Source organism: Lepisosteus platostomus, chromosome 13 (genome assembly GCF_059453375.1).
Source record: "Lepisosteus platostomus isolate fLepPlt1 chromosome 13, fLepPlt1.hap1, whole genome shotgun sequence".
Lineage (NCBI taxonomy): Eukaryota > Metazoa > Chordata > Actinopteri > Semionotiformes > Lepisosteidae > Lepisosteus > Lepisosteus platostomus.
The window spans coordinates 44,176,149-44,200,545 of record NC_142623.1 but is presented as its reverse complement, the minus strand read 5'-3'; the positions used below and the strand labels follow the sequence as shown (position 1 = coordinate 44,200,545).

Genomic DNA, 24,397 nt, shown 5'->3' with positions numbered 1-24,397 from the left:
CAGGGCTTTCACCATTTCAATTATCCAGTGATTTAGCTCTAATGAAGATCAGCTTCATTCCCAGTTGGCTATAATGTACGGAGACAAAAACACTTAGAAATGAACACCTTTGCGTTCCCAAAAAAATGAACCCGAAAAAGGAGAAAGAATGACTTTCTAAATGGATTCATGAAGAGCCAAATTCAAACATTTATTCATTTTCACCATTCTAATCCTCCACTGTTTGCTTTCCAAGGATCGGTAACTAACTGGGTAATCCAAGATCCCGCTAACACAGATGCTACTGGGGCTGCCGGTTCGTTAAAAGACAGGGGTCCCTTTCTTTAATTCGAGCTCATTTACCAGCGGGGGAAAGTGGTTTGGTTGCTCGGTTCAAGTGGTTGCTCAGCCCAGCTGCCCTGTCTGAGCGGCAGGGGAAGCCTCGTCTCGGCCCGAGAGAGAGCTGCTCCAAAGGCCTTGTAGGGAGTTTCAGCTCACAGCCGATGGGCTCAGACACCTCAGCACCTCCACAGTCTCCCAATATTAATAGCGCCCTGTTTGTAAACAATAATGTGACAGAAAGACACAGCTACCGCCTCTACAGGGGCAGCTCGGGGACTCCTCAACGCGCTCGAAGCACCCGACGTCCGTGGCACTGAGAGTCGATAGCACGGCACGTCTCGTGAATTTAAACCCGAAAGCCTTTTTTTTTTAAAAAAAAAAAGCCTGAACCTGAATATTTGTGCCGCTGCCAGAAAGGCAAAGCAGTCCCGTCATGAGAGCAGTGGGCTCCTGAGCCGTGAAGTCATGCGTGCTTTCATAGCCAGCCTGAAAAATGGCTCTAAATAGGGTCCTAAGAATGTCCGCTATGCCATGCTGTAGCTGCAAAGGCAGCCAGTTGCTTTTCTTCGGCCAACGCTGCGCTCTAACCCTGTAAAATGCGAAGCCCTCCTGCCCCACGTACGAGCGGCACCGCGGGGGCTTAAATTTAGTTTACTGGAGCATCTCTTTGCGATGATGGAGCAACACAGGAATGCGACACTATAATCTGTTTTCCCAGGATCCTGCTGGCTGTACGACTCCCTCCTCCAAAGCGGTCGTGCCCAGCGCTGCCGAAACAGAGGCCCTGGCCCTGGCAGGGGTCACGCCTTGTGGCCCCCAGGAGCTCCCTAACTTACTGCCCTCATTTGAACAAGCATTTGCAACTTCAAGGAAAAGACCGCCTGTCTGATGTTACACTAATGTTTTATTTCATCCACATACTGCACACTTACCTGCCATATTCATGACTTGAATTTATGTCCAGTTTCTCTCCACGTAAAGAGATGAAAGACTACTGTTCCCTTTTCACTACAGTCAGAAGTCAGCTTTTGTGAAAAATGTCGCCGTGAGGAGTGAAAAAGATTACTATTAGGCAATTATTCTTCACATTAAGCAAACAATTACTTAATGTCCTGCCAGACTTGCAAGAGTCGAGCTCACATTTTACTAAAAACATAGAAGTTTTAGACATTTTATCTTGTTTATTTCAACTGCTGTACTAGGGTTAACAGGGTTATTAACAGAAACAAGAATCTGCCTCGGGAACAAATCAGAAGATTTTGCGTGTAAGACACATTTTTTATCTTATGAAAAGTTTTCGAAAAACTAGTTCAGTTCATGAATGGAGGGATGGGTGTACCTTTTTCTGCAAAGAGAGGGCAGAACTGAAGCTGCACAAGTACACATCGATCTAGATGAGTTAAATCAATACAGATCAATACAGTGATGCTGCACTTAGGTGATTAATGATGAAGGCAGGCTTTAGTCTTTGGCAGAGTGTGTCTGTGGTGGCACACTCTGTTTTACTTCTCACCTCACCCAATGGCAATCACAGGCAGAAAACAGATAAGATAACAGGAGTTTCTCTGCCTGGGGAAGTCACAGTACTTTGGCCTTACTCTTGGGAAATTCAGGGCCAGCAATACTGATCAATACTGATAAGCGGCAGGTCCCTCTCCTCAAGAGGAATGTTCTGTGTTAAAGTGCAGGGTGACATGTTAACAAGTAACCATAGCGTTTCTAAAACACCGGAGAAACAAACAGAAACCCAAGAACAAAACGATAAAAAAAAAGACACCTGACTGAGACAAACATCCAGGTGACCATAACAGCCCCTCTGTTTTCTCTCACACAGCAAAGAACACACATTCCATTCCTGTGATGCTGAGGAGGGTTTTAAGTTACTTAATTGTTAATCATGACCGACAGATATGATTTCACTGGAAGATGTGCGATTAAAAGGGCTCAGTGTTTTCAGCTACAAGCCCCTGCAAGAACAGCTGCAACATACAGCGGAATACTGATTCACAGTGACATACCTGTGTTTCATACATAAATACAGATCATCTGTTTAGCAATTTCCTTCATGGGATGCCTGTACATACAGTACTTGAAAAAAAAAAAGACAAACGGGATATTTATCGTGACGCTGAAAGCCCCCTTACTTTGTTTAACCACAAGAACAGGCTGTGCTCCTGTAAGCGCGCTTTAGTAATGCGTGACTGAGTGTTGATATCTTGGCTGTCACAAGTTTACAAAGTATCACAGCTGCCTTATACTGAGAAGGTTGTGTTGAGCACATGAGGACACACATGCACTCACACAAGCAGAACTGTGGATAGCTGGAGTACCTTGGGAAGCCCAGCATAACATGGGGAGGACATGCTTACTCCACGCAGGAGGTGCCCCAAGCTGGCACCCAATCCCAAGACCCAAGAGCTCTGTGGCAGGAGCACTGCCTCCCACGCCACTGTGCCACTGCCATACTGATAACTGCACCAACTATTCTGGGGGAAGACTATCATTAACCTTAGCTAACTTTCGATTTTAAATTAATATTATTCACTGAAGTCACGGGAAGCCTAAAATGTATGTCAAGGACACCAAGCGCAAAAGCTTGCATGCAAATAACTTTCTGTGAACTCAGTCCATGAGGCAGTATTATATGTCTATATATACACACACAGAAAACAGCGTGTGTGATGGCGCAGTGGGTGACACCTGCCTGTCAGACTCTTTAAAGGTCACGGAGCACAGAGTGTCGCTCCAACACAGCGCTGCGTCTGCAGACACACCCCTGAAGGACAGACAGCTTGTCAGCGTCGCTCTCCAGCCCCAGCCCCCCGCCCCCACCTGCGCAGTCTAGCAAGAACTCCCAGACACCCCGATTTTACACTCCAGACAGAAGACGCAGCTGTTGCAAAAAGGCCTTATTCTTCGCCCAGGGCTGCCGTGAGAAGCGAGCGCCTCCGGTTGCTCCTGCTGCTTAGCAGTGGACACTCTGTCCCAGCCTCTCGACGCGCCCTCTCCCCTCTCGGGGTGGAGCGCCTTCAAACAGAAGAGTTTAAAAACGTGCCCTATGGAGGCCTGTGCTCTCTGCACGTGTAACGTTCGGGAATTTTTAAACATTTTCAGAAATCAGAAAGTGTTTCTTTTCCAAGGTAGCCCTTAAAATTCTCGGAGTGAAGATCTTACATCAATGAGTCTATCAGAGCATAAGGAAAATCCCATCTCATCCCGGGAAGCAATTTAGCTCACAGTGTTTGGCTTTTCCGTACAGATGTTCTTTCCTGGGATCTCAGGCTCTAGTCTTTGGCTGAAGTGCTCAGCCCGGGGGGTCAGGGACCCCCCAGCCCTCTGGCACAGGAGGACTCTGGGACCCCTGCTCACGTGTGGCTCCCCCAGCCGCCCCAGGGAGATCGGCGTCAACGGGCCCCATTTCGGTCCGCTCTCCCGCCTTGAGCCCATGCTTCCCCCCAGATCCACCCGGACCCTTCCCCTGTAATCAAGCCGGATCGCTATTCCCGGGCCGGCTGGCTTTTTTGGGATAAGGGGCACTGGGAACCTGGACCAGGTGCGCTCCCCTGCACCCAGATCCCTTCCCTCTTGGAAGGCACATCGGGCTCCCAGAGGCTGCGCGGGATCTACCCTGGGCTGAGTTTAAAGACCGGAGCGGACAGGGCCCGTCAGAGCCCCTGTCCTGTGGACGGGGGTTCTGGGGTCCTGCCGCTGGTCCTGATGCCGTGTGCTTTAACCCACAGCCCCCCCAGAAACTGCTGTGAGAAAATCCACTGCTTCCCTACAGCCGGAGTTGGACACACACGGACACAGGCATAGTCCAATCTAGCTCAAAGCCCCAAGAAAACTTAAAGTTTTACTGCTTTCCTAAGTTGTGCGAGTCACGTGGTTGCAGACCTCCCTACCTAAGCATCAGCTTCCTAATCCCAGCAGTGGGATTCCTCTGGCACCCAGGTTTGGTGTGATTCCTGCGCCACAACAGTAAACAATTACTCCTGATAAACTCATGCAGCTTGGAAAGAAAGTCAAAGGAAAGGGAACCGGATACGGCTATTATAACATAAAAGATCAGGAAGCACTAAGGTGAGTCTTCACAAAAAAACGTTGTGCAAGAGCCCTGCCTAACATCCTGAGCAAACATCCTGCCCACTTTAATTGAGCCAAAGCGTTAGTTCGCACTGCAGCAGAACACAAAATAAGAAGGTCGGGGATTACATTTCAGTAACAATAATTTATCCTTTGTCTTCCAGAATTCGTTTCATGCCTGTTTTTTGGCAGAGCTTTCCATCACCTCATTAGGGATCAAAACTTGGAAACCCTCATGTCTGCGAGGCTAGTTTCCTTCTGGGTGTGAGACGAACCCAAGACTCAGACCACACACAGCCCTGATGCTCGTCTTGATTTCATCAAAATGACCTAGCACACAGAAGAATTATGGCCTTTTTAGCTGGTTTTGTTTTACCAAATTAATAACATACACAGGTCCAGCTTGTTTGGGTTTTAGTATACAAGAGTTTCCAGAATCATATCCAGCCACTGATAGGATTCTTGAGAGCATCTTGGCTGGAGAGACGCCTAGACTTGAGAGAAGTCAAGGTGTCAAGGCTGGGTGACAGAAAATGAGAAACACTAAAAGATTGCTGATGTTTATTGAAAGGACAATGCACAGAAACAACTAACCTATAAGCCCCCTTTATCACAGCACAGAGGTGCAGTTTTTAATTATATTTCCACTTTCAGAAGATGCACTAAGAACAGGTTAGCTGTTAAATGCTGTTCACTGCTAAATCTTAAAAGCTCTAGCAGTGCTCACACAAAAACGGCCAGCTTAAGAGAAGCAAATAGCTACAGCACTTTAAAGAAGGCTTAGCTGGTTACTGTGTCTGGACAGTCTTGCTCCACAGGAAATGCAGTCTCCTGTGCTGCACTATAGAGGAAAAAAACTCAAGGAATCTGCGATTTCAGTGGGAATTTTAATCCAACCAGAATTACCCTGGCTGGGGAAAATGGTGCATTCCCTACCCACATTCTAAAGGAGGATTGTCTCTCTAACGGACACATTCAGGACAACTGTACTCACTGAGGACAAAGACTTTGGCAAAGTAGCCCACCTCCAGCAATCAAAGCAAAGCTCAGTTACAAACAGCTGAGAAAGACACTGCAGAGGTCTGGCACCAAAGAGCAGGCAAAGCCTCAGCAGACTTCAGCAGCTGTGAAACGTATGCTCTGGCAGTGAGAGCAGCAGCGCAGAATACTAGATAACTTTGCTAATATTTACAAATGGAGAAAATACCAGACAAATAAAATAAAGTCAAAAGTTACACTTAAATATATGCTATCTAATTCTGCTGGAATGTAGCTACAGTGAGGCCAACACTTAGCTGTTATTAATATTCCAACACGATACCACCAAAACCTACTTATTGTAACCTACAGTCTCATATTATAACCTACAGACCAATGAATTGCTTGATTTATTCACAATTTACGGGTCTACGAGAAGGCATTTTCATGACTAGCAGCTGTGGGAAGATGACCTGACAGCTTACTCCTGTTGCACTAACCCTTCGCGTAAAGACATGCCTGCTGTCCAGTTTGTAGGACCTCCCACAGCTGCTTCCTAAAAGAGGTCAAGGTATCAGCTTTGACAGCATCGCTGGCTAGCTTGTTGAAGCCGATGTGGACACCAGCCTTCTCTTCAAGATCTCTCTCAAACCCTGCCATGCTCTCTGTTTCCACTAAACACAGCACCACACTCCTCTGGCTGGAACAGCTCACTGTCCTGGTATTCTCGCTCACCAACAGCACCACTACAGCTCAGGTGGGCAGTGCAGGTGGTTGCCTGCTCACAGGTGATGAAATGCTGCCACTGAGTCATGCTGTCTGAAGACCTCAACTGGGCAATAGAGACTGTGATGAAAGCTCTTTCTCAGTGCCTGAGCAGGGTCTTTTTTTCAAAGCATTTGATTCTTATCTTCTGGGTTTTGGATTAGAAAGCAAAAGAGGATTCTTACAAACTAGATCCTGCTAAAAGGACAGCAGAATTCACAGCTGTAGACAGAGGGAAAATCCTTGTTCTCCAGTACAGTAATCATAAACCCTGCTCCTGGAGCGCCCCAATCCAAGATGATTTATAGATTATCAATAAATCGCTAACTTCTAAAGGGCTAGAGGGCAGGAACACTTTAATTGATCAACTGCAGTTGATTATGCAATTTTAAGATTTTGGAAAATAAGCCTTCAGCCTCCTGGGAAACGTAAATGAGAATTCGATCTCAGCTGATTTACCTGGTTAATACAGGATTTTTCTACATATTTCTTGTGATGTTGGTTATTATAATAGCGCCAAGGAGATTGAGGCTCTGCAAAACCTAAAAACGAACACAGACAAACCAGCACCACCAAGAGACCAGTAAGACAGGACCATGCGCAAGAACAGGACAACACGCTACCGTGCCCTGCACAGGGGGAACTGAGTCTAGCTTGTAAATCCAAAGGCACCTTTTTTCAAGCCACATCCCGTCCAGAAGTGGCCGTGCTGACTGCACTGTTTTTCTTGCAGAGAGAGCAGCCGCCGATCTCTGCGCTGTAATTAACATACCTGAGGCCTCGCCGCCTGCTCCCCGCCCAGGCCAGCCCCCCGCCCTCCAGCACCGATATCTTTAGCTTCCAGCCACACTGTCCTGTCCTCAGCACTGAGCACAGGACCCCCGACCGCCAGCCGCCCCTCAAGAGCAGCTCCACAGGGGAAAGAATAACCCCCAGGCCTACATCCAAGTACCACAGCGGACAAAAAGGCAATAAATAAAACGTATTAGGGCTGGAACAAGCCTTTTCTTATGCAGCAAAAACATCAAAATTAAAAACCGCTGGAGGGAAGAGGAGGTTAAGGGCCAACTGTGTGTCACCGTTGAGCTCATTTCAAGCAGAGCTCCACGCTGTCCTCCAGTTCCCCTGCTCTGTGGTGACTTATCCCTGCAGCGGGAGGGCGAATCTGTGTTCGGCTAGCTGGCCTTACTGCGGCTCAGAAGATGCTGGCCTCACGTTGGCAGCCCCCACACAGTTTGCCGACAGCCCGATGGTGCTTCATCCCTCCCTGGAAATTCAAGAAATGAATGGTCGTAAACCCAGCTCTTCTTCCCTCTGAGAACTGAAATGCTTACAAGCCCTGCAGGTATAGCCCAGTACAGAAACCGCTGAAACACCTGAGAGGACACTCTGTCAGCAAAGGCACAATCGCAACTGTCCTTTCAGTACACCACCATCTGCCAAGACTTAAACAAAAAAAAAAACAAGATTGTTTAATGGCCAAATCACTGAAAGTAGATAAAACCTCTCACACCTGTTTCTAACATCTGTTTGACTAGCAGTTAAACTCAAACAAACAGGAAATGCCTGAATCACCATTCAGGAGACTTGAATAACTTTGCAGAGTGGAAAAACTTGTGATTGAGCTCACAAAGAAGTATCACCTCCAGGTCATTTGAGTGTCTTCCAATAACACGGAGTCAGACGAAGAAATGCAAAAGCTAAGAGGAAAGGAAAATTCCCACACTGGAGTAACAGTGAGAGACCAGGCCTAAAATCAGAACCGGATCATTAGTGGGATGATATAACCGTTGGCAAATTTTGTTACAGTGTCTTGAATGAGAGGAGAGACAGACTAACTGTATCTGCAGAGAACATCGCTGTTTGTCACGAATGTCCTTATGTGAAAGAAGCTGTCCAGGAAACAGTGGGTGTAAAACAAGATCGACTAGGCTGTATACAGCACCCAACAACCCAAACAAGTATGAATAAGTACTGACTGTCCAGCTCAGCTGCAACTGAACACAGGATTCAGGAGCAGGTTAAGCACCAGGGGCCCTCTGCAAGACATGCACATTCCATTCACGACTCATTACAGCCAAATATTTCACTCCTTCTGGACCGCACTGCACCTGGAGAATGGTTAGACCGATCCGATTAAGGGTTAAGCGGACCGGTTCACCACGGCCCTCAGCTGTCAAGAGCTTAAAGGCACCTGGAACACCAGCTGGACTCCAGAGCTTGGTCAGGAGCCCCTGCTGTGAAGAATCGAGGAGCTGAAAACAAAAGCTGTCACCCTGTTCAGCACCATTTCCAAAAGGGTCCCTTGCATAAGGCTGATGTCCAATAACACTGGCAGAGTCCTGGATACAGCACGTGACAAGCCGGAACAAACTAGTCGTTCCAATGACACCTCAAGTTTGGCCCGAGGAACTGCGAGGCAGATGTGCACCCAGATGTTAGCACCGATGACAAACAGTAATATACTTCCTGGTCAACCTAAGCCTCCTGAAAGGGCTGCGGTGCTGGAGCGCAGGTGCAGGTGAGCCGCTGTTGCAGCCGAGAGCTCTCGTCTGGCCCCGCGCTTTCATCTCCCGACCTGAAAGAGATTCCCCGGGGCGAGAGAAACCCGCCTGCCGCCACCCCCCCGCGAGGAGAGAGAGAGCCCAGGAAACAGAGATCGCAGGAAGGGCTGACGGCCCTCGCATTCCTCACATTCCTCCACAGCCCAGGTAAACAGTGACACAGAGCCCCGCCCGGGCTACCTGCACACCGCAGGGAACGGATTACAGCACTGCCCAGAGAAAGGGCGGACTGAGACCCAGGAAGCGGGGATTAGGCAGCGCCGGCGACCCAGGTGCTGACCTGCCACACCGCACGATGCGTCAGGCCGGCCGCACATCCGGCGCGGGGCACGCGCACGCCTCCGCGGCGTGAGGCAGCAGCTCCGGCATCCGCTCCACTTAATTAGCCTCTGGAATGTGCTGCAGGTCATGGAGAAATCCAGCGGGATCCTGCGCTCCACCCAGACACACCAGCCCCCTCTGAACCCCCCTGAGCAGGGCAACACGTGCGGCTCAGCAGGCTGCACGATCGCTAAGGACGGCAGTGATGGACAAGAAGAGGCTTCCTCGGCCTGCCCACTGGCCTCACCGGAACGAGACGGGATAAAGCGAGAGATAACAGAGCTCTACGGACAGTGACAGCGGCCCAGCTGTGAAACTCGTGCTCGAAAGGCAGGAGAGAGCATTAGCTGTCTGAGCTCATCAAAGAAAAAGTTCACACGGCCTCTGGTCCCAGTACTGTTAAGATCATAGTAGAAATACTGCTTGCCCTAACAGCTGTCTGCATCAGGCCCCCCAGAAAGCACAGTACAAGGCAACCAGGTGTGTTTATATATTCACTACTTGTGTCAAAGAAAGTTCGACTGATCAAGCAGAGCTCTGTAGCTGGACAGTTTTACAGATACACAATCACTCAAAAGGGTCACACAGGTGCACTGTTCTTTGATTTCATATTTCGAAAAGAGTTATATGTATCAGAGAAATAAAATTCAATGACCACTGTTACCATATGGTTTAGAAATGTGCCTCGAGTTATCACAACGATTTGAACCCTATGCAGGAGTTACGGCCTCTGTCTGTAGGCGAGCACGTTCAATTCCAGGACGGAAATTCACTGAAAAACAGTGCTTCTTTGATGCATTTCTCTTTCAAGAGCGCTCCTCTCATGTGTGCTCAAGTTACACAAGAGACCTTTAGCCAGGAGGCCGGAGGCGGGAGAAGGGAATGGAATCTGAAAATCTCAGGTCAGCGCAGGTGCTGGCATGAGTCACGACGCCCACTGCAGCTGCCCCCGGTGAGCCGACCGACCACGCCCCCCATCAGGTGTCCCCTGATGTCTGACCGGGACGCCCCCCACCCCTCTTCCCGGCACGCAGCGCTCCCATCCCAGGTGCGGAGCCAGAGCAGGAGCAGGCCCAGCCCCCCACGCCGGCCTGTGTCCTCCCGGTTGCTACAAAAACAAACAGAGGTATCAGTTATCTGCGTGACGTAGGGCTCTGGGCGAGAACGGGGCAACGGACACACCCAGCCTGCAAACACGCCGCTGCTGGAGCAAGCGACTGAGCAAGCTGCCGCCTCCGGCCTCGGCACGAGCCGCGCCCCTCCGCTGCGGACGGAGCACCGTGACCCCGCCCCAGCGGGCATGCCTCCGAGCCCCGAATCACGCCGAGCCCCTCCCTCCAGTCTCTAGCTAGCGTGCATTGCGACGCGTGGCAATAACCTTCCAGAAGCTTCGCCACACGGGCCCAGTGCACACGAGCTCTGCTCCCAAATTACGCAAAGCGGTTACTAAGGTGGATCCCTATCGTATTTCCAGAAATGTAGGGCCGACTTCTACAGCCCACAATTAAAACACAGGGAGTCTCACCCGCGCAGCGAGTCAAACCGGCTGTTGTCTTGTCAGGAGCTGCGGAGCCCTGGAGTCGACTGCATTCAAGAATTTCATCCAGAGCCAAAGATTTTGCAAGACAAGCAAACAAGGAAACAGATGCCAGATCTGTATGTGCGTATATTCGTACTGTATGCCCACAACTACACAGTACACAAGACATGTACACACATGTCGACCGTCCCCTTGTCTGAAAGGAAAGAACCTCTGCTCTCAAGATTTTACAGGTTCTGCTTTAGTCATCATGCTCCTTTTTACACAAGTAACTTCTGAATGAGTCTTTCTTCCAGTTTCTAATGGTTCTTTTCTAAACTGGCTAATCATTCTAGTAAAATCTGCTCTGTTAACAGTCCCTCCGCAGAACACAAAGAGAAAGGCACCTGAGCCGCCCCTTCCTACTGCTGTTCGGCGCATCAGCATGTCTGCCACACCACGGCGCCATGGTAACTGTTAAACAGCCAGCTCCGGACCTTGTTCTGTTCGGAAAGACATTACCAGCACACCGCAAGATATTAATTAACCTCTGGTAAAAGCCCTGACGATCATCAGCTGACTGGATGACCTCAGTGTAAAGTCAAGTGGAAATGAGAACAGCCAGCTCATTTGAGCTGGACTCCATTGAGTAAAGAAAAACATTCCCCAGGGATGAAACACTTTGTGAGTAAACCGATTGTATAGATTTCTTTAATTTAGTTCAAGAGAATACCAGCTATCAGAAGAAAATCAGGAGTTTTGCACCAGAAAGACAAAGGTCCTCACTGAGAACTGCCTAACACAAGCAGTCACAGGGCTGCTAAAAATAGCCAGGCCTGTAGCTCAAACCCGTTCCCACAGAGCAAACACAGCCAGATCCTGGCACAAAACTTCTTGCATCCATTTCACCAAGTCTGAAATACCTGGTGACAGAGCCCAAACCGATCAGGCAGCGCAAGCCTGAGAAACAATATGTGCTACAGGAATACGTACAGGAATCTGTACCACCAGCCTCATCAAGGCTTCATGTACTGTTACACCAGCAAGAAAACGCTTGTCAGGGGACCAAGGAGAGAAACGTATCAAAGTCCTGTGCAGTACGGTGGTACTGTAAGAGATCCAGCAAGGTGGATGGGACAAACAGCCTCCTGATTTACAAACTTTCTTGTGTTTTTCTAAACAACCTCGTATTAATAATTTTAGACTCTGCAAGGAACAGAATTTTCTTAATCAGTTATGAGCTTTTGTCTCAAAATGTTCAAACTGGCCTCGGTCTGGGGGTCATTGAACCAGACAAGACCAGCACTGGCACAGACAACGGGACATAAGTGAGCAACTGAGGTCCACAGATCTACAGATTCAGGAGGCAGACTGTCACTCAAGGTGGGTGATTTACAGTCCAGGGACAGGGGCAGGGGCAGCTCTAGCGACAGCACCATTATCCTTGTTAATACCGTGCTTAATATTCAACATTGATGATTTTATCATTCAATAAAATCAAAACCCGACATCCCCCTTCAATGATATTCTTTGACCTATCTTGCAGGATCATGCAACAGACGTGGAGGAATATGACTGAGAAAAAAAAAAACAGACCGCCTTTGGGATTAACTAGGAATTGTGCTGCATGGTCCTGTTCCTCCCCTGGTGAAGAAATAACATGCCCACATGTTTTCAGACAAGAACAGGACAGCTGCAGCCTTCCAAGCGCAGAGCGTGGTTTTAATCAGAAGCGGGCCCTGCAGCTCCGCGTACCTGCTCTTCTGACTTCATGAACTGCGCCCCACTCTCAGCCCGTCTCATGCATTTAATCTTAAGGGCTGACATAGCTTCAAGTCGCACGTTGCTAGGAACTGCATACTATTTGTATACACCTTGTTAAAGATTTCCATTACATCCCCGGGCACCTCTATAAACTTGATGGGCTCCAGAGAGCTCACGTGCAGGCTTTGTTCCAGCATGCACGACAGGAGTCCTGAAACACTGGCTCAATCAGGAGAGGAACAGTAGAGATTCCCACCCAAGATCCGAAAGGACATGCTGTTTCCAAGCCAGCCAGCCTGCAGCTCAGTCTGCTCTCCGACGGTGCCCCCAGGCAGCCCCTGCGCTGTTGCCTCCATCCCCAGCAGAGCCCTCGCCCACCGTTTCCACGGAAACCAGGCAAGCCACACTCACATCACATTCCTCTCGCCAGCCGCGGTCTTTCACCTTCGGCACACACATCCGTTCACCGGTCTCAACCCCGCACGGCACACGCGTTCTCCTTTTCCACTGCTCGGGGCTCAATTCCCGAATCAGACGTCCACAAGCAGAGGTGACTTAGCTCTGTCCTTTCGCAGTTTAAGACTTTACTTACACTCCTGGGCCTATAAGGCAGTGGATGATCAACACATAAGAACATAGAGTGGAGGACTGAGAAATAAGGACAGAGCAGGGAAAAGAGATGGAAGAGATGGAACAAAGCTTCATGCTGCAGAGCACACGGACACCGTAAGACACAGACGACAAGGCTGCAAGAACAAAAAAAAAAGGTTCTCTGAGTTCATCCACTGAAAGCAGAACTAATGGTTTCGTGTTTTAGGAACATCGGGTTTACAAAAACGCCCTGGGCACCACGTCGCATCATCCCAGCGGGTTCTCTCCCGGGGGGACGGCAGGAACGGAGAATCTCATCGGGGTCTCGGAAAAACCACGCTGCTCACCCGCATCCGTTAAAGAGCCACCAGTGGACAAAAACACTTCAAAGGACACACTGTGGAAAAGATGCCTGGTGCACAAACAAGGAACTACACCATTTTACAAGCTGTTATAATTCTAAACTGATTTAGCACATCTGTATACCAGGTAACAGTGAGCAGGAGTGTTGGACATGGTGAGACGATCACACACTCCTCCCAGCAGACGGCAGCTCCTGCCCTGGTCCCCAGAAGTGCGCAGTCACGGAGCTCAAAGGCTGCACACAGGCCCTGGTGGTGGCCTGGGTGTGGATTTCCCAGTGGAACTGTCATGAGCCGTGGCGTCAGCAGGGGTCTCTGCAGTGTTGAAGGCACAGTCATCGTGAAGCCAGGTCATTACATCCAGCTGAGCTCTACATGGATGTACAGCTTCTCAACAGTCCAGGCCTATAGCTTGAGCACAGGCTCCCCTAGCAACACCTAGATCATTTTCAACGAAACAAACTGGTGAAGGAAACAGACTCTGCTTATGTGCAACTCGGAACTTCGTGGCCTGTAAGAATTAGGAGATCAACCAATGACACTAAACTCTGATGATTCTGGGAGTCTTACGAATTTCACAGTTTCTATGCATCGGACATGTTAAATGTCACACATGATGTTTCATACTTCAGGCAGAATGCTTTATGCAAAGGAAATGTTGTTAAATGAGCCTAAAATTGACAAGCAGTGCCGATATGTTGTAACACATGACAAGAGAGCACGCAGGACAGAGCAGCAGGGTGCTGTCGCTGTGGAGCACAAGACCGCGGAGCCAGACGGACCGGAGAGCAGCACAGCAGCACCAGGGTAAGAACTGGACCCCCAGCTCAATGGGAAAGGAGCAGGAGGCCAGCGTGTAGGGGCAAACTGGGCCCCCCCAGTCCCTTTGAGGGACCGGCCCATGAAGTCGGGGGGGCAGGAAGGGTGCCGGAGACGTCACTACACTGCTCAGCGTGCCCTCGCAGAAAAAGCCCCCTGGCACCGCCCTCCCAGCTTATTTTTAGAGATCTGTTCTGCCAACACCCTATACCAGAACCTTCCCAGAATAGCTGCTCCAGAGAAAGCAAGGGCAGGCCCATCACACGTTGTTAATAAGCAACAATAACAACCCCTTCCTTCGACAAATAAAACAGAATATTTGTTCCAACAGAAACACAGTGTCAGGCAGGGCAGTGACACTGGATATTACCATATACAGAGAGGCCGGATGCAAAAGAACAGAATAGCAGTGCTTCAACATTTCCTGCAACACAATCTGTTTTGCTGCCTCTTCCTCTCGTCCCGATAACCTCCCCGACTCCAGCTGCAAATAGATTAAAAAAACCTCACCAGCTCTTTAACATTAACATTGCTCTTTTCCCTCTCACCTCCCAGCGTGAGAGGAGAGAGAGTGACAAAGAGCCACAGGCGAGAAATAAAAAGTTGCGGCTCAGGGATAAAAAAAATATTTTATGGAGCGTCTCAAAAACACTGCAAGTGACTCTGCTGAAGAATTCTGGCCATTTTCACTCTGTCTAGAGCACACAAGACATCTCTCAGCCATGACATGTTCGACAGAATTAACCTGCATTAATACTACAGACTAGAAATACTGCCTGGGGTCACTGAACTCCAGTCCTGGAGCAGGGTGGCAGTTGTTAACTATTGGTGGGGAAAATACAATAAGACTTCAGTTTTGCTTCTGTAAAATATGTGCAACATTAAGAGTATAGGGATATAGACCAGACTTTGTTAGCATTCTATCGTGCAAACCACAAAACATACAGCACATTTAAACCACATGTTCCAGTTCCCAGAGTTTAGACTTGCAAGACTAAGAAAGCCTGCACTTGCTGGGACTGTACCGGAGACACTGTCCCTCAGAAGCTCATGCACGTGTGTGTGTGCGCGCGTGTGTGTCTGTGTCTGTGCGTGCGTCTGTGTGCACACACACAACGGGACGAGTCTGGAGACGGGTGACAGGGCCTCCCAGCAGAGCAGGGAGACAGGCCCTAGATGGGAACTCTGGAGGGGCCGAGTCTGAAAGGTCCTGGGGAGCCTGCTCTCCCCGGCCCGGCATGGGGAAGACATCACTCTGCACTCCGGAGCCGAACAGAGGCTCTCCAGAGGCAGGAGCGCGGCCCGGATCAGCCTCCCCGAGGAGAAGCAGCTGCTCCCGTCACTGACGCCTATTGTGCCCACATGGCCGGCAGCTTCCTCGGATTTTCAATTTACGGAACACACACGGAGACGTTCGGAAAACAGGTCTATTACATGAATACCCCTTTCTTACGAACTTCTTACACACCAGACACTGTAGTTTGGCTAGCCACAAATAACTTAATACAGTACAGCGATCAATTTTCATTCATTCAAGTACAATCTGTCACGCTGTTCCTAACTTTCACATTACAGTTAGAAGTTGCGTGGACTGCCTGTGGTCTTCACTACGATATTATCGTCACCTCGCGGTATCAAGTACATACATACCGCAGACTTTTAATAATTAGCCAGGTGTGAAATATTTTTTGTAGATCAAATGCTTTTTATAATGAAGAAGTCTTACATTCTCAAATGTTATATCATTTGTACAGAAAATCAATTAAACATTTTACAGGATTTATTACCAAAAGTAAAATAGGCTCTAGAGTTAAAATTGGCTTGGCTGTTACGCAATGCAGTGCAGCTGTTCCTGAATTGGCCAGGCACGAAATACAGCCTTTCCAATAATGCTAAATGGCAGTGTTACACTTCCAATGGCAGAGTCGTATCACACTAATTTTAAGACAAGCCTGTTACATTTTAATGAACACGCTGAAAAACTTTGCCTCAGTTATTGGGCTTATTGGGTGAACATCACGGCATTGACAATTATCAGCCAAGCAGTTCATTAGGACTAGTGAGCTTTTCAAGAATAAACTGTTGTAACTACAAGCTACTACTAAACTACAAGAAACTGCAAGCTACAGCAGCTACCATCAGCAGAACACTCTGACAGAACAGACGAATGAATCTTGGGTATCAGGTGAAATCCCCTTATAACACCACGTCCTAAGTCTAAAAAAAATAGGGAAACTCCAGGATGTGATGACATCATGCAGTGCTGTGTTATCCAGTCAGGGCAGCACTGTCCTGTCTTTCCAGACCACAGAACGCACATCCAATAACAGCAGGACAGCAGTGACCTGACTTTGGACCTGAGGAGTTTCACAGGACGCAGTTCTCGCACTCCGGTCCTCAGGACCTCCTGGAGGGCTGTCAGCCCGTCCACACCGGTGGTCAGGGGGCTGGAGAGGGTGGGACTACGTGACAGGGCTCAGGTCACCATGCAGGGGCAATGGAAAGAAGAGCCAGTCTGAACGACTGAAAGGGTCTGGCTCACATCCAGTCTGCACAGTGCATGACGAAATGCCACACTCTGTCCCTTAGCAAGAGTTAAATGTATTGATAATTTCACTTCTCCCTTTATAGGACTTCTGGTGTCTAATGATAGTCTTGCAATGTCAATGTGCTTCCTGTACATATGGCTTACTCAGTTTAATATAAAAAAAAACTTCACAACTGGGATGTTGAGCAAAAATCGTATTCCTTTGCCAATTTCTCAAAAAGCCTGATCAACTTTACAATGCTGAGGACGTTACAACAATATGTCACCAAGAATATTTATTTTAAAGTTGGAAAAAATCTACAGCACCTACAGGCCCCAAAATGTTTTGTTTAAATCGGCAGCCAAAATGCAAATGATTCATAATAAGTAGCATCATACTTGGGAGTCCACGATGTTGCTCTTATAGCATATACTGTATTCTGTTACTGTACTGCACTTTAATGTTAAAAATCTCCTTAACAAACTTCTTAATCAGCTACGGACACATAAAGATCTATAACCCGTAGCCAGGTCTTTTAAAGGAGAGTGTGATGGCATGCTAATCCAGAGGAAAAACTGAATTGGAAACTAAATTTGTGCTATTTCTGGTTTATTTTACTGTTGTTTTAAGTATACAAACTTAAACTCGATTTAAGATAATAATATTTGTTAGGGTCATATGTTTTTATCTTTAGAATACTAAGCATAACTTTTTTCAATTAATTATTTATTACCTTCTATTATTTGTTACTTTTCTTACTTTGTTTTCGGACCATGACAGAATCCGAAAGGAAAACAAGTGGAAATGAATCAGCATCATGTCTAACAGTCTCAGACCAACTGGGTCCAGATTTCGCTCGGAGACATTTCTTTCAGGACACCCACACTCGGAGCGACTGCTCCTGGGGAAGAAAGCGCGCACTTGCTAAGAGAAGAAAAAATTATATCATTTAAAAAAAATGTTCAAAATATGCTTTAGAATGCTTGGCTTGAAATCAAACATGTAGCCAGGCCCTAAATTCCTCTGTTTTTCTCATGGCTGCAATGCGACCGGAAATAGCATTCTATTTCTTGAAGACCAACAGACTCTTCCCAGTCGAAAATCTGCTGATGCTAACGTTCAAGGCCACTGCATGCAGCAGTGTTCTCCATCGTGAGAACTGAAGTGTGTACTGTAAGCGCTAGAAACAGAGAGGCTGGGGATAACAGGTGCTCGTCACCTCTTCATTCTGACCGATTCCAGAGAACCAACTCTCGCAGCAGGGCCAGCGGTTTGTTCCAAACTCCCACACCTATTTGTGTAAAATGTCTCATTTTCTGTCTGAAATGCCCATCCACTGCCTCTCTTACATCCCCAAATGTCTTTGCTGAGCTCGAAACAGCTGTGTGTGTGTTAACTAGAGTCCTCCATACGAAAGCGCACACACACACGCACGCACGCACGCACGCACGCACGCACGCACGCACGCACGCACGCACGCACGCACGCACGCACGCACGCACGCACGCACGCACGCACGCACGCACGCACACCACAGCATAGAATCATAACTAGGCATACAGACCTGTTGGTCTCCTCTGTAAATAATAAGCATTCTTAGAAACCGAATTCATTGCAGTGCGAAACTCTGGATCACAGCAATCTGTTCTGTAAAGGGGAACTGCAACGTTGTGCGATATTTTGGTGTTAGAAGGAATCGGCTTTGATTACACTTTTCAAACAACAATGAAAGTAAAATAGAAACTGGAAGTTTTACATATTACTATGTACATCACAAAATAGACAAAATGCCAGGTCTCCGCAGCGCCATATTCTGCGATTCAGATCAAGGCAACAAAACTTCCTGTGAGGTGAAGTGGTCCCATGACATCATAAACAAGCAGGCTTGTGAAGACATCTCCTTTAATCCCACAGAAATCTCACTCTCAACTGGGAGACGGTTTTGCCGCCAAATGCAACTTGTGAACTCTGCACGCAGATCACACAGGAACATTTCTGTGGTGAAATACCTGCCGCACAACCTGTACTTATTCGCTCGTACATCTCGTTACATTAGTCACTACAGAGACTAGTGAGCAGGAAGGGCCGCTGCACGACACAGTGCTCATGAACTCTCCCCCGTGGCGAGACCTGGGCTTCGCGACCACGAGCCGACCATACGGATCAGGATTCTGTGCTTAATTGTCAAATTTTGTCAATTAATTTATTTTGTTACCCAGATTTAATAACCTGTCTAAGAAATTGAGACTGAAGTTCCCCCTTTAAGGGATTTTCAGCACAGGGGAGAGGAGGGGTTCACTCATCTCACCTCAAGCTCCTTGATCTTCTCCTCCGCGTTCCTCCTCTTCTCCTGCAGCTGGTTGTGGATCGCATCCTTGGACTGCAGGATAAACCTGGAAGGAACCGAGAACAGGCATGAGCCCGGCACACAAGTCTCGGCACAGGAAGACGGGAGAATCACTCCTGGTCTGGGAGGACACTTGTATCCACGGTGACTTACACATGCTCCCGCTTAAACAGCTGGGGGTGCAACAGTCCAGACCCACAGTGCTGCTGCATGATGCCCCACTTGAGGAATACAACGGAAAATTCTGAAAACGTTAAAACGCCGCATGGCTGCTACAGCTTTGCTCACAATATATAAAGACGTCTTTCTTTTCAAAAGACCGCAGAAGTCTATCTGACACTGATAAAAGTCCTTACTCTCTCCTAAGCAGGAGTTGTAATCACAGCACACAACTCCAAAAGAACCCATCACTGATTGATACTTAGAAATCACATAGCTACATTATTTTTTTGCTTCTGAATTCTAGATTAACAAAACCATGCTTGCTGAGTACACAGGACAGCAGGGCATGCAGGTTCCAGAGCTCATTGTGGCTCCTTCTATACTGGTGGGAATTTAGAGCCCAGTTCCTTACTTACTAGAACTAACGTCTAGTGGGTTTGTAAAAAATGAAAACAGAGTACAGTTACGCAGCTAGGACCTAGAAGGCAGTCAAATACTTTCACCTTCACAATAATCTGCGCTTTGTTTTTAGTTTTCTATACGAATGTATTTGTTTGTACAGGCATGAGCAGACTGGCTGTGGGAATTTCACTGTTTCGCTTTACAACAGCTAATTCGACTTTCTGTTTCCGTCTCTGACTCCAGATCGTCACAGCAGACGCACAGCATCATCTCTCCGTACTATCTTAAGCAGCAAATAGTTTGACTATGATTAAGAATGAGGAAACGCGGCCCAGATGCGAGGATTGGTTCAGCGGGGAAGAATGCCGCCACTTTCCTGGAGAGCTCTGTGAAATCCAGCAGTGATCACCTAACAGTAATACATGACTGACTGAGCACCACACACCTGTGGCTGAAACCCATTCAGATTCCCAAGCCGCAATTGATGATGATGTTGCCTCAGAACTGCTGTTAACTCAAGAGCAGTACAATCAGGAAACGCAATGTGGCCAGCTTTGTAATCAAGTGCTGTTACCCTGCAGGGCAGTTATGCTGTGTGTTGTGGTTCCTGTTACAGGATGACAAGCATTTGGTTCTTGCATTGACTTGTCTACTTAAACATCACCTCTCAGGAAAACTAAAGAAACAGGAATCGCAGCCAAATTAGAGCTAGGCAAGTTGGATCGCTTTAAGGCAGGATTTCAGTTTTGACGTGGGACCTGCTAAACACAGGCCATTTTTGCTTTCCTTGCATCTCTCATACCAAGTAGTAGGTTTATTCCCTGCTGAAAAGAGAAGAAAGAAATTGCTGACACCCGAAGAAACGTTGTGCTCCCATTCTTCTCTTTTCAGCCTGGAATAAGCCCATTACTTGTTCTAGCTCCCCACCTGAACCAAGTCATACCAAGTCATACCAAGTCTGAAACAGAAGGCACTAAACATCTCCACATCATGGCTGCACTCCAGCAATCAAAGCTTCACATTTTAAAATCCCGTTTGTTCCAAAAACAATCTGAAAATCCCCTCCATCCCTCCCATTTCTTGTTTATTGAGAAGGGCCCTTCTGAGCTGATGTCAGGCCCTTGTCAGGAAGGGTAATTAATGCTGTAGCTCTTAACGGATTGTAGGATCCTGCCAGCTGCTCTGCTCCGCTAGTGAGGTAACTAATCAACAGCAGAGGATCACACTCCTAGACTGCCTCCTACACTTCCAGTGGTTTTCATTTAATAGGGAAGTGATTTAATGGAAAAGTTATTAGTATTCTAGCAGCCCTGTGCTGCCTCTGAGTCACAGCCCTGCCAGCCCCTTCGGAAGGACGAACACTCCCAGGCCACTGTCAGGCGCGATGGCCTAGAGCTCACACCACAGGAATGTGAAATGGCTAGGCCAGGAGGAGACAAAACTTCAGAAACATTGGGGGATGCTACATACTGCACTAACATGCTAAAATCTCTTTAAAAAATCTTAAAGCCTATCGTCTTTATTCGCCATCATTAGGGAGATAATCCCAGAAAGTGCTGGCTACTTCATTCTGCTGTTCAGACTAAAATTCTGACATTAATTTTGCACTCATGCTCTTGCATGAAACAATTTTACCGATATTAATTCCGCGACATCATGCTCTTGCATGGAACAACTTTACTTTGAGGAAAATTGTTTTTTTTAAACACTTATCCGAGTTTTGAAATGTGTATTACGGGTTTGGCTGCTGAACAAGTTGTGAGTTTGAATTAATCATTTAGTCATGACTCATGTAGCATCGTGGCCATTTTGGATGATCTCATTATTTTTTAAACAACCTCTTCTTCTGGCAAACTGCAAAGCTGATCAAAAACCCAACACAAATCAGGATTAGTTTAAAGCTTGCTCAGATGAGGACGTTTCAAGTGCAAAAAGCAAGCAACAGTACTGACTTTCTTGCATACATTGCAGCATTTTATTTATGGCAGAATGCGGCACATCCGATAAACTGCTTGTGGATATATTACTTGAAAGGCAGAAAATGTCATGGTAGAATAATTTAACTTGAAGAATTTTGCAATCTGTCTGCCTTTAGACATTTTAGCCCATCTACTACACAACAATCAAACCCTTTGAAATTAAAGGGTTCAGACAGCTGTGAGACAGTCCCAGACCTGTGTTTTGCACTTCATCTGCCCGAGCTCACTGAGGTAACACCACTGCGGAGCCCGAACTGTGGCCGACACTTCAGAACAACTGATCCCAGCCTGCTGTGTGTGGGAGAGGACCATGCCCTGAACACACTGAAACAGCAGACAGCAGCTGAGCATAAGCAAACGTTATCTTGAAAACTTGAAGTAGACTTTCAAAAGAAGTTTAAAAGCGGGAGAATATTGTGCCTAGCCGAAAGTCAACAAGATAGCTATCAATGGTGTAACGAAGGGAATTTTTCTCAAAACACATTCCTAAGTGGTTATATTTATCTGACAAGAGATTACAGCACACGCTCCACGGAGAACAAAGCAGGAGTGTTCAGGTCCGAATTCCTGCAGCTCAGAAGTCTTGCCTCCTGCGATGAATAGAAAAAGAACAGGGAGACTCCGGGACACAATTTACTCCCGACAATCAGACCATTGTTTCCTGCAGAGGCCCCGAACCACTGGAAATCTGTGACCGGGAAGCACGGAGCTGCGATCTGCTTTAATAACCGGGAGCAGAGCAGACAGCCAGGATGACGAGAAAGAGGTGAGCGTGCCGGGAGCAGCCGCCGGCCGGGCGGAGACGGGCAGCGCCCAGCGCCCAGCCGCTCGCCGGAGCCACGGGGCGAGCAGAATCCTTCAGGCAGCCACTGCGCCCGGCTCAGAACTGGCACGGCTGTCCCCACAGGTCAAGTTCCCCGCATTGCGCTGCTCACCCTCCCTGCGTGGGCAACTGGAAAGGCCAGCCAGAGACCACAATGAGCTCTTTCAGATCCCGTGGTTGCTCACCATCGGACAACGAGGGTGACTGGGTGTGTGCAGAATATAACTGCTCACCCCTCACCCGCCTTCCACTTCCCCTCCGGGGCGAGAGCATGCACCAGAGACGAGGAGAGCTGGGCTGGGCTGAGCTGGGCTGAGCTGGGCTGGGCTGGGCTGGGCTGGGCTGAGCTGGGCTGGGCTGGGCTGGGCTGGGCTGAGCTGGGCTGAGCTGGGCTGGGCTGGGCTGGGCTGAGCTGAGCTGAGCTGAGCTGAGCTGAGCTGAGCTGAGCTGGGCTGGGCTGGGCTGGGCTGGGCTGGGCTGAGCTGGGCTGAGCTGAGCTGGGCTGGGCTGGGCTGGGCTGGGCTGGGCTGGGCTGAGCTGGGCTGAGCTAGGCTGAGCCGCATGCGCGAGACACATCATGTTAAAAACACCACCATGCAGAAAAAGGAAATCAGCTTCTCCAACTTGACCCCGGGGTTAACTAAACACTTGGAGGGGGCGCGCAGACCAGCGCGCGGGGGACCCCACTGTGCTCCACAGCCGTCCTTGAGGGAAGCTGGAAGAGCCTGAAATAGAAAGGTGCAGCCCCCGTCATTCCTGGGATTCCTTCTCACCCAGGACAGGAGATAAAAGCCTACTGGGGTTCTCCAGTTCCAGTTTTCCCATAAAAGAAATTCAGCAGGTCCTGGAACTGTAAGAAGATTCCTGATCATTCACACCTCAGTGCCTCCAGGCCATGAAACTCTGCACCTGTTATTACCTGCCTACTACCTGGTCATTACCTGGGCTAGTCATGGGCAGCAGAGGAAGCAATGCTTCTGCAGCAAGAGCCATAGGGTAGAAAATGCTTCAAAGGTTCACGGACTCAGGAGAGCAGACTATGAAGGCAGGAGACAGATACGCAATCAGTAAAGAAAGGACAGCAAGATATATCTTAAGGAAATTAATCCTGCTCAAGACACAGAGACTAAATTCATGCAAAGCAAAACGAAAATATACAGCACTTTACAGAGTTCTTTAAAAACACCACAACAAATATCTCAACAAGGCTTAAAAAACTGTAAAAATATTTTATCGGTATGATCCAAAGTAACAGTTTTACTGTGATAGTAAAGGTGAAGTAATGTCTTACTTCAGAGGTAATAAAAGAAGACCTAGCTTCAGACAGGCAGAACTAAGAAAGATACTGACAACAGGCCACAGGATGAGGGAAAGCAAAGATCTGTAAGGAATAATACATCAGAAAAGACCAGAATCGAATCCTGAGTTCATTTCACGCCAGGACTACTTCCTGGAGGATAGGGGAGAAAGCTTTCCTAAACTAGAAAGATTTAACTCAATTATCGTCCAATTATTATTAGGATGGTAAGATGAGATCGAATGGGATCATTTGAAAATTAAATATTTTCCAAGAGAACATAATTATTTCTACTAAAATTACAAGTAATGAAGCCACAATTTTAATTTAAAACGGCCATGTAAATGTAGTTTATTGATTGGCAAATAAAGGTATGAGGAGTATCAACGATCACCGCTAAAACTAAGGAACTTTCAGCTCAGTTTTGAGCACAACCAGCTGTTCCCACTACAGAGGAAAACGGAGACCTCTTTACAAATCCACACACGGGGAGGGTCACCCTGCGAGGATCTTGCCCTGACATGGGAGGCCATCCGGCCCTCCCGACTGCAGGAATACTGGGCCCGGTCACCACTTTACCGTCCCCTCCTGGACCGCAGCCGATGGGCTCCAACAGGCGTCCTAGAGACCTCGCAGGGAGGCGCAAAACCGTCCCGGGGAGCCATTGCCCTCGGAAAGACGCAAGAGGGAGCCACGCTGACCGATGGGCACACAGCACGACTGCCCCTCGCCCACCCCCATCCACTTCATCGCCGGCCACTGTGGGGGCCGG

General features: G+C 48.1%; 1 protein-coding gene across 1 annotated transcript in view; it reads right to left on the bottom strand.

The window, feature by feature from the left end:
• The window catches only part of pfdn1 (prefoldin subunit 1), a 55,559-nt gene that overhangs the window by 18,664 nt on the left and 12,498 nt on the right, over positions 1-24,397 (bottom strand). The window contains exon 3 of the mRNA XM_088604878.1: positions 18,924-19,008. Within this exon, the coding sequence (XP_088461004.1) occupies positions 18,924-19,008 (85 nt within the window). The remainder of the gene's footprint in view (positions 1-18,923; positions 19,009-24,397) is intronic.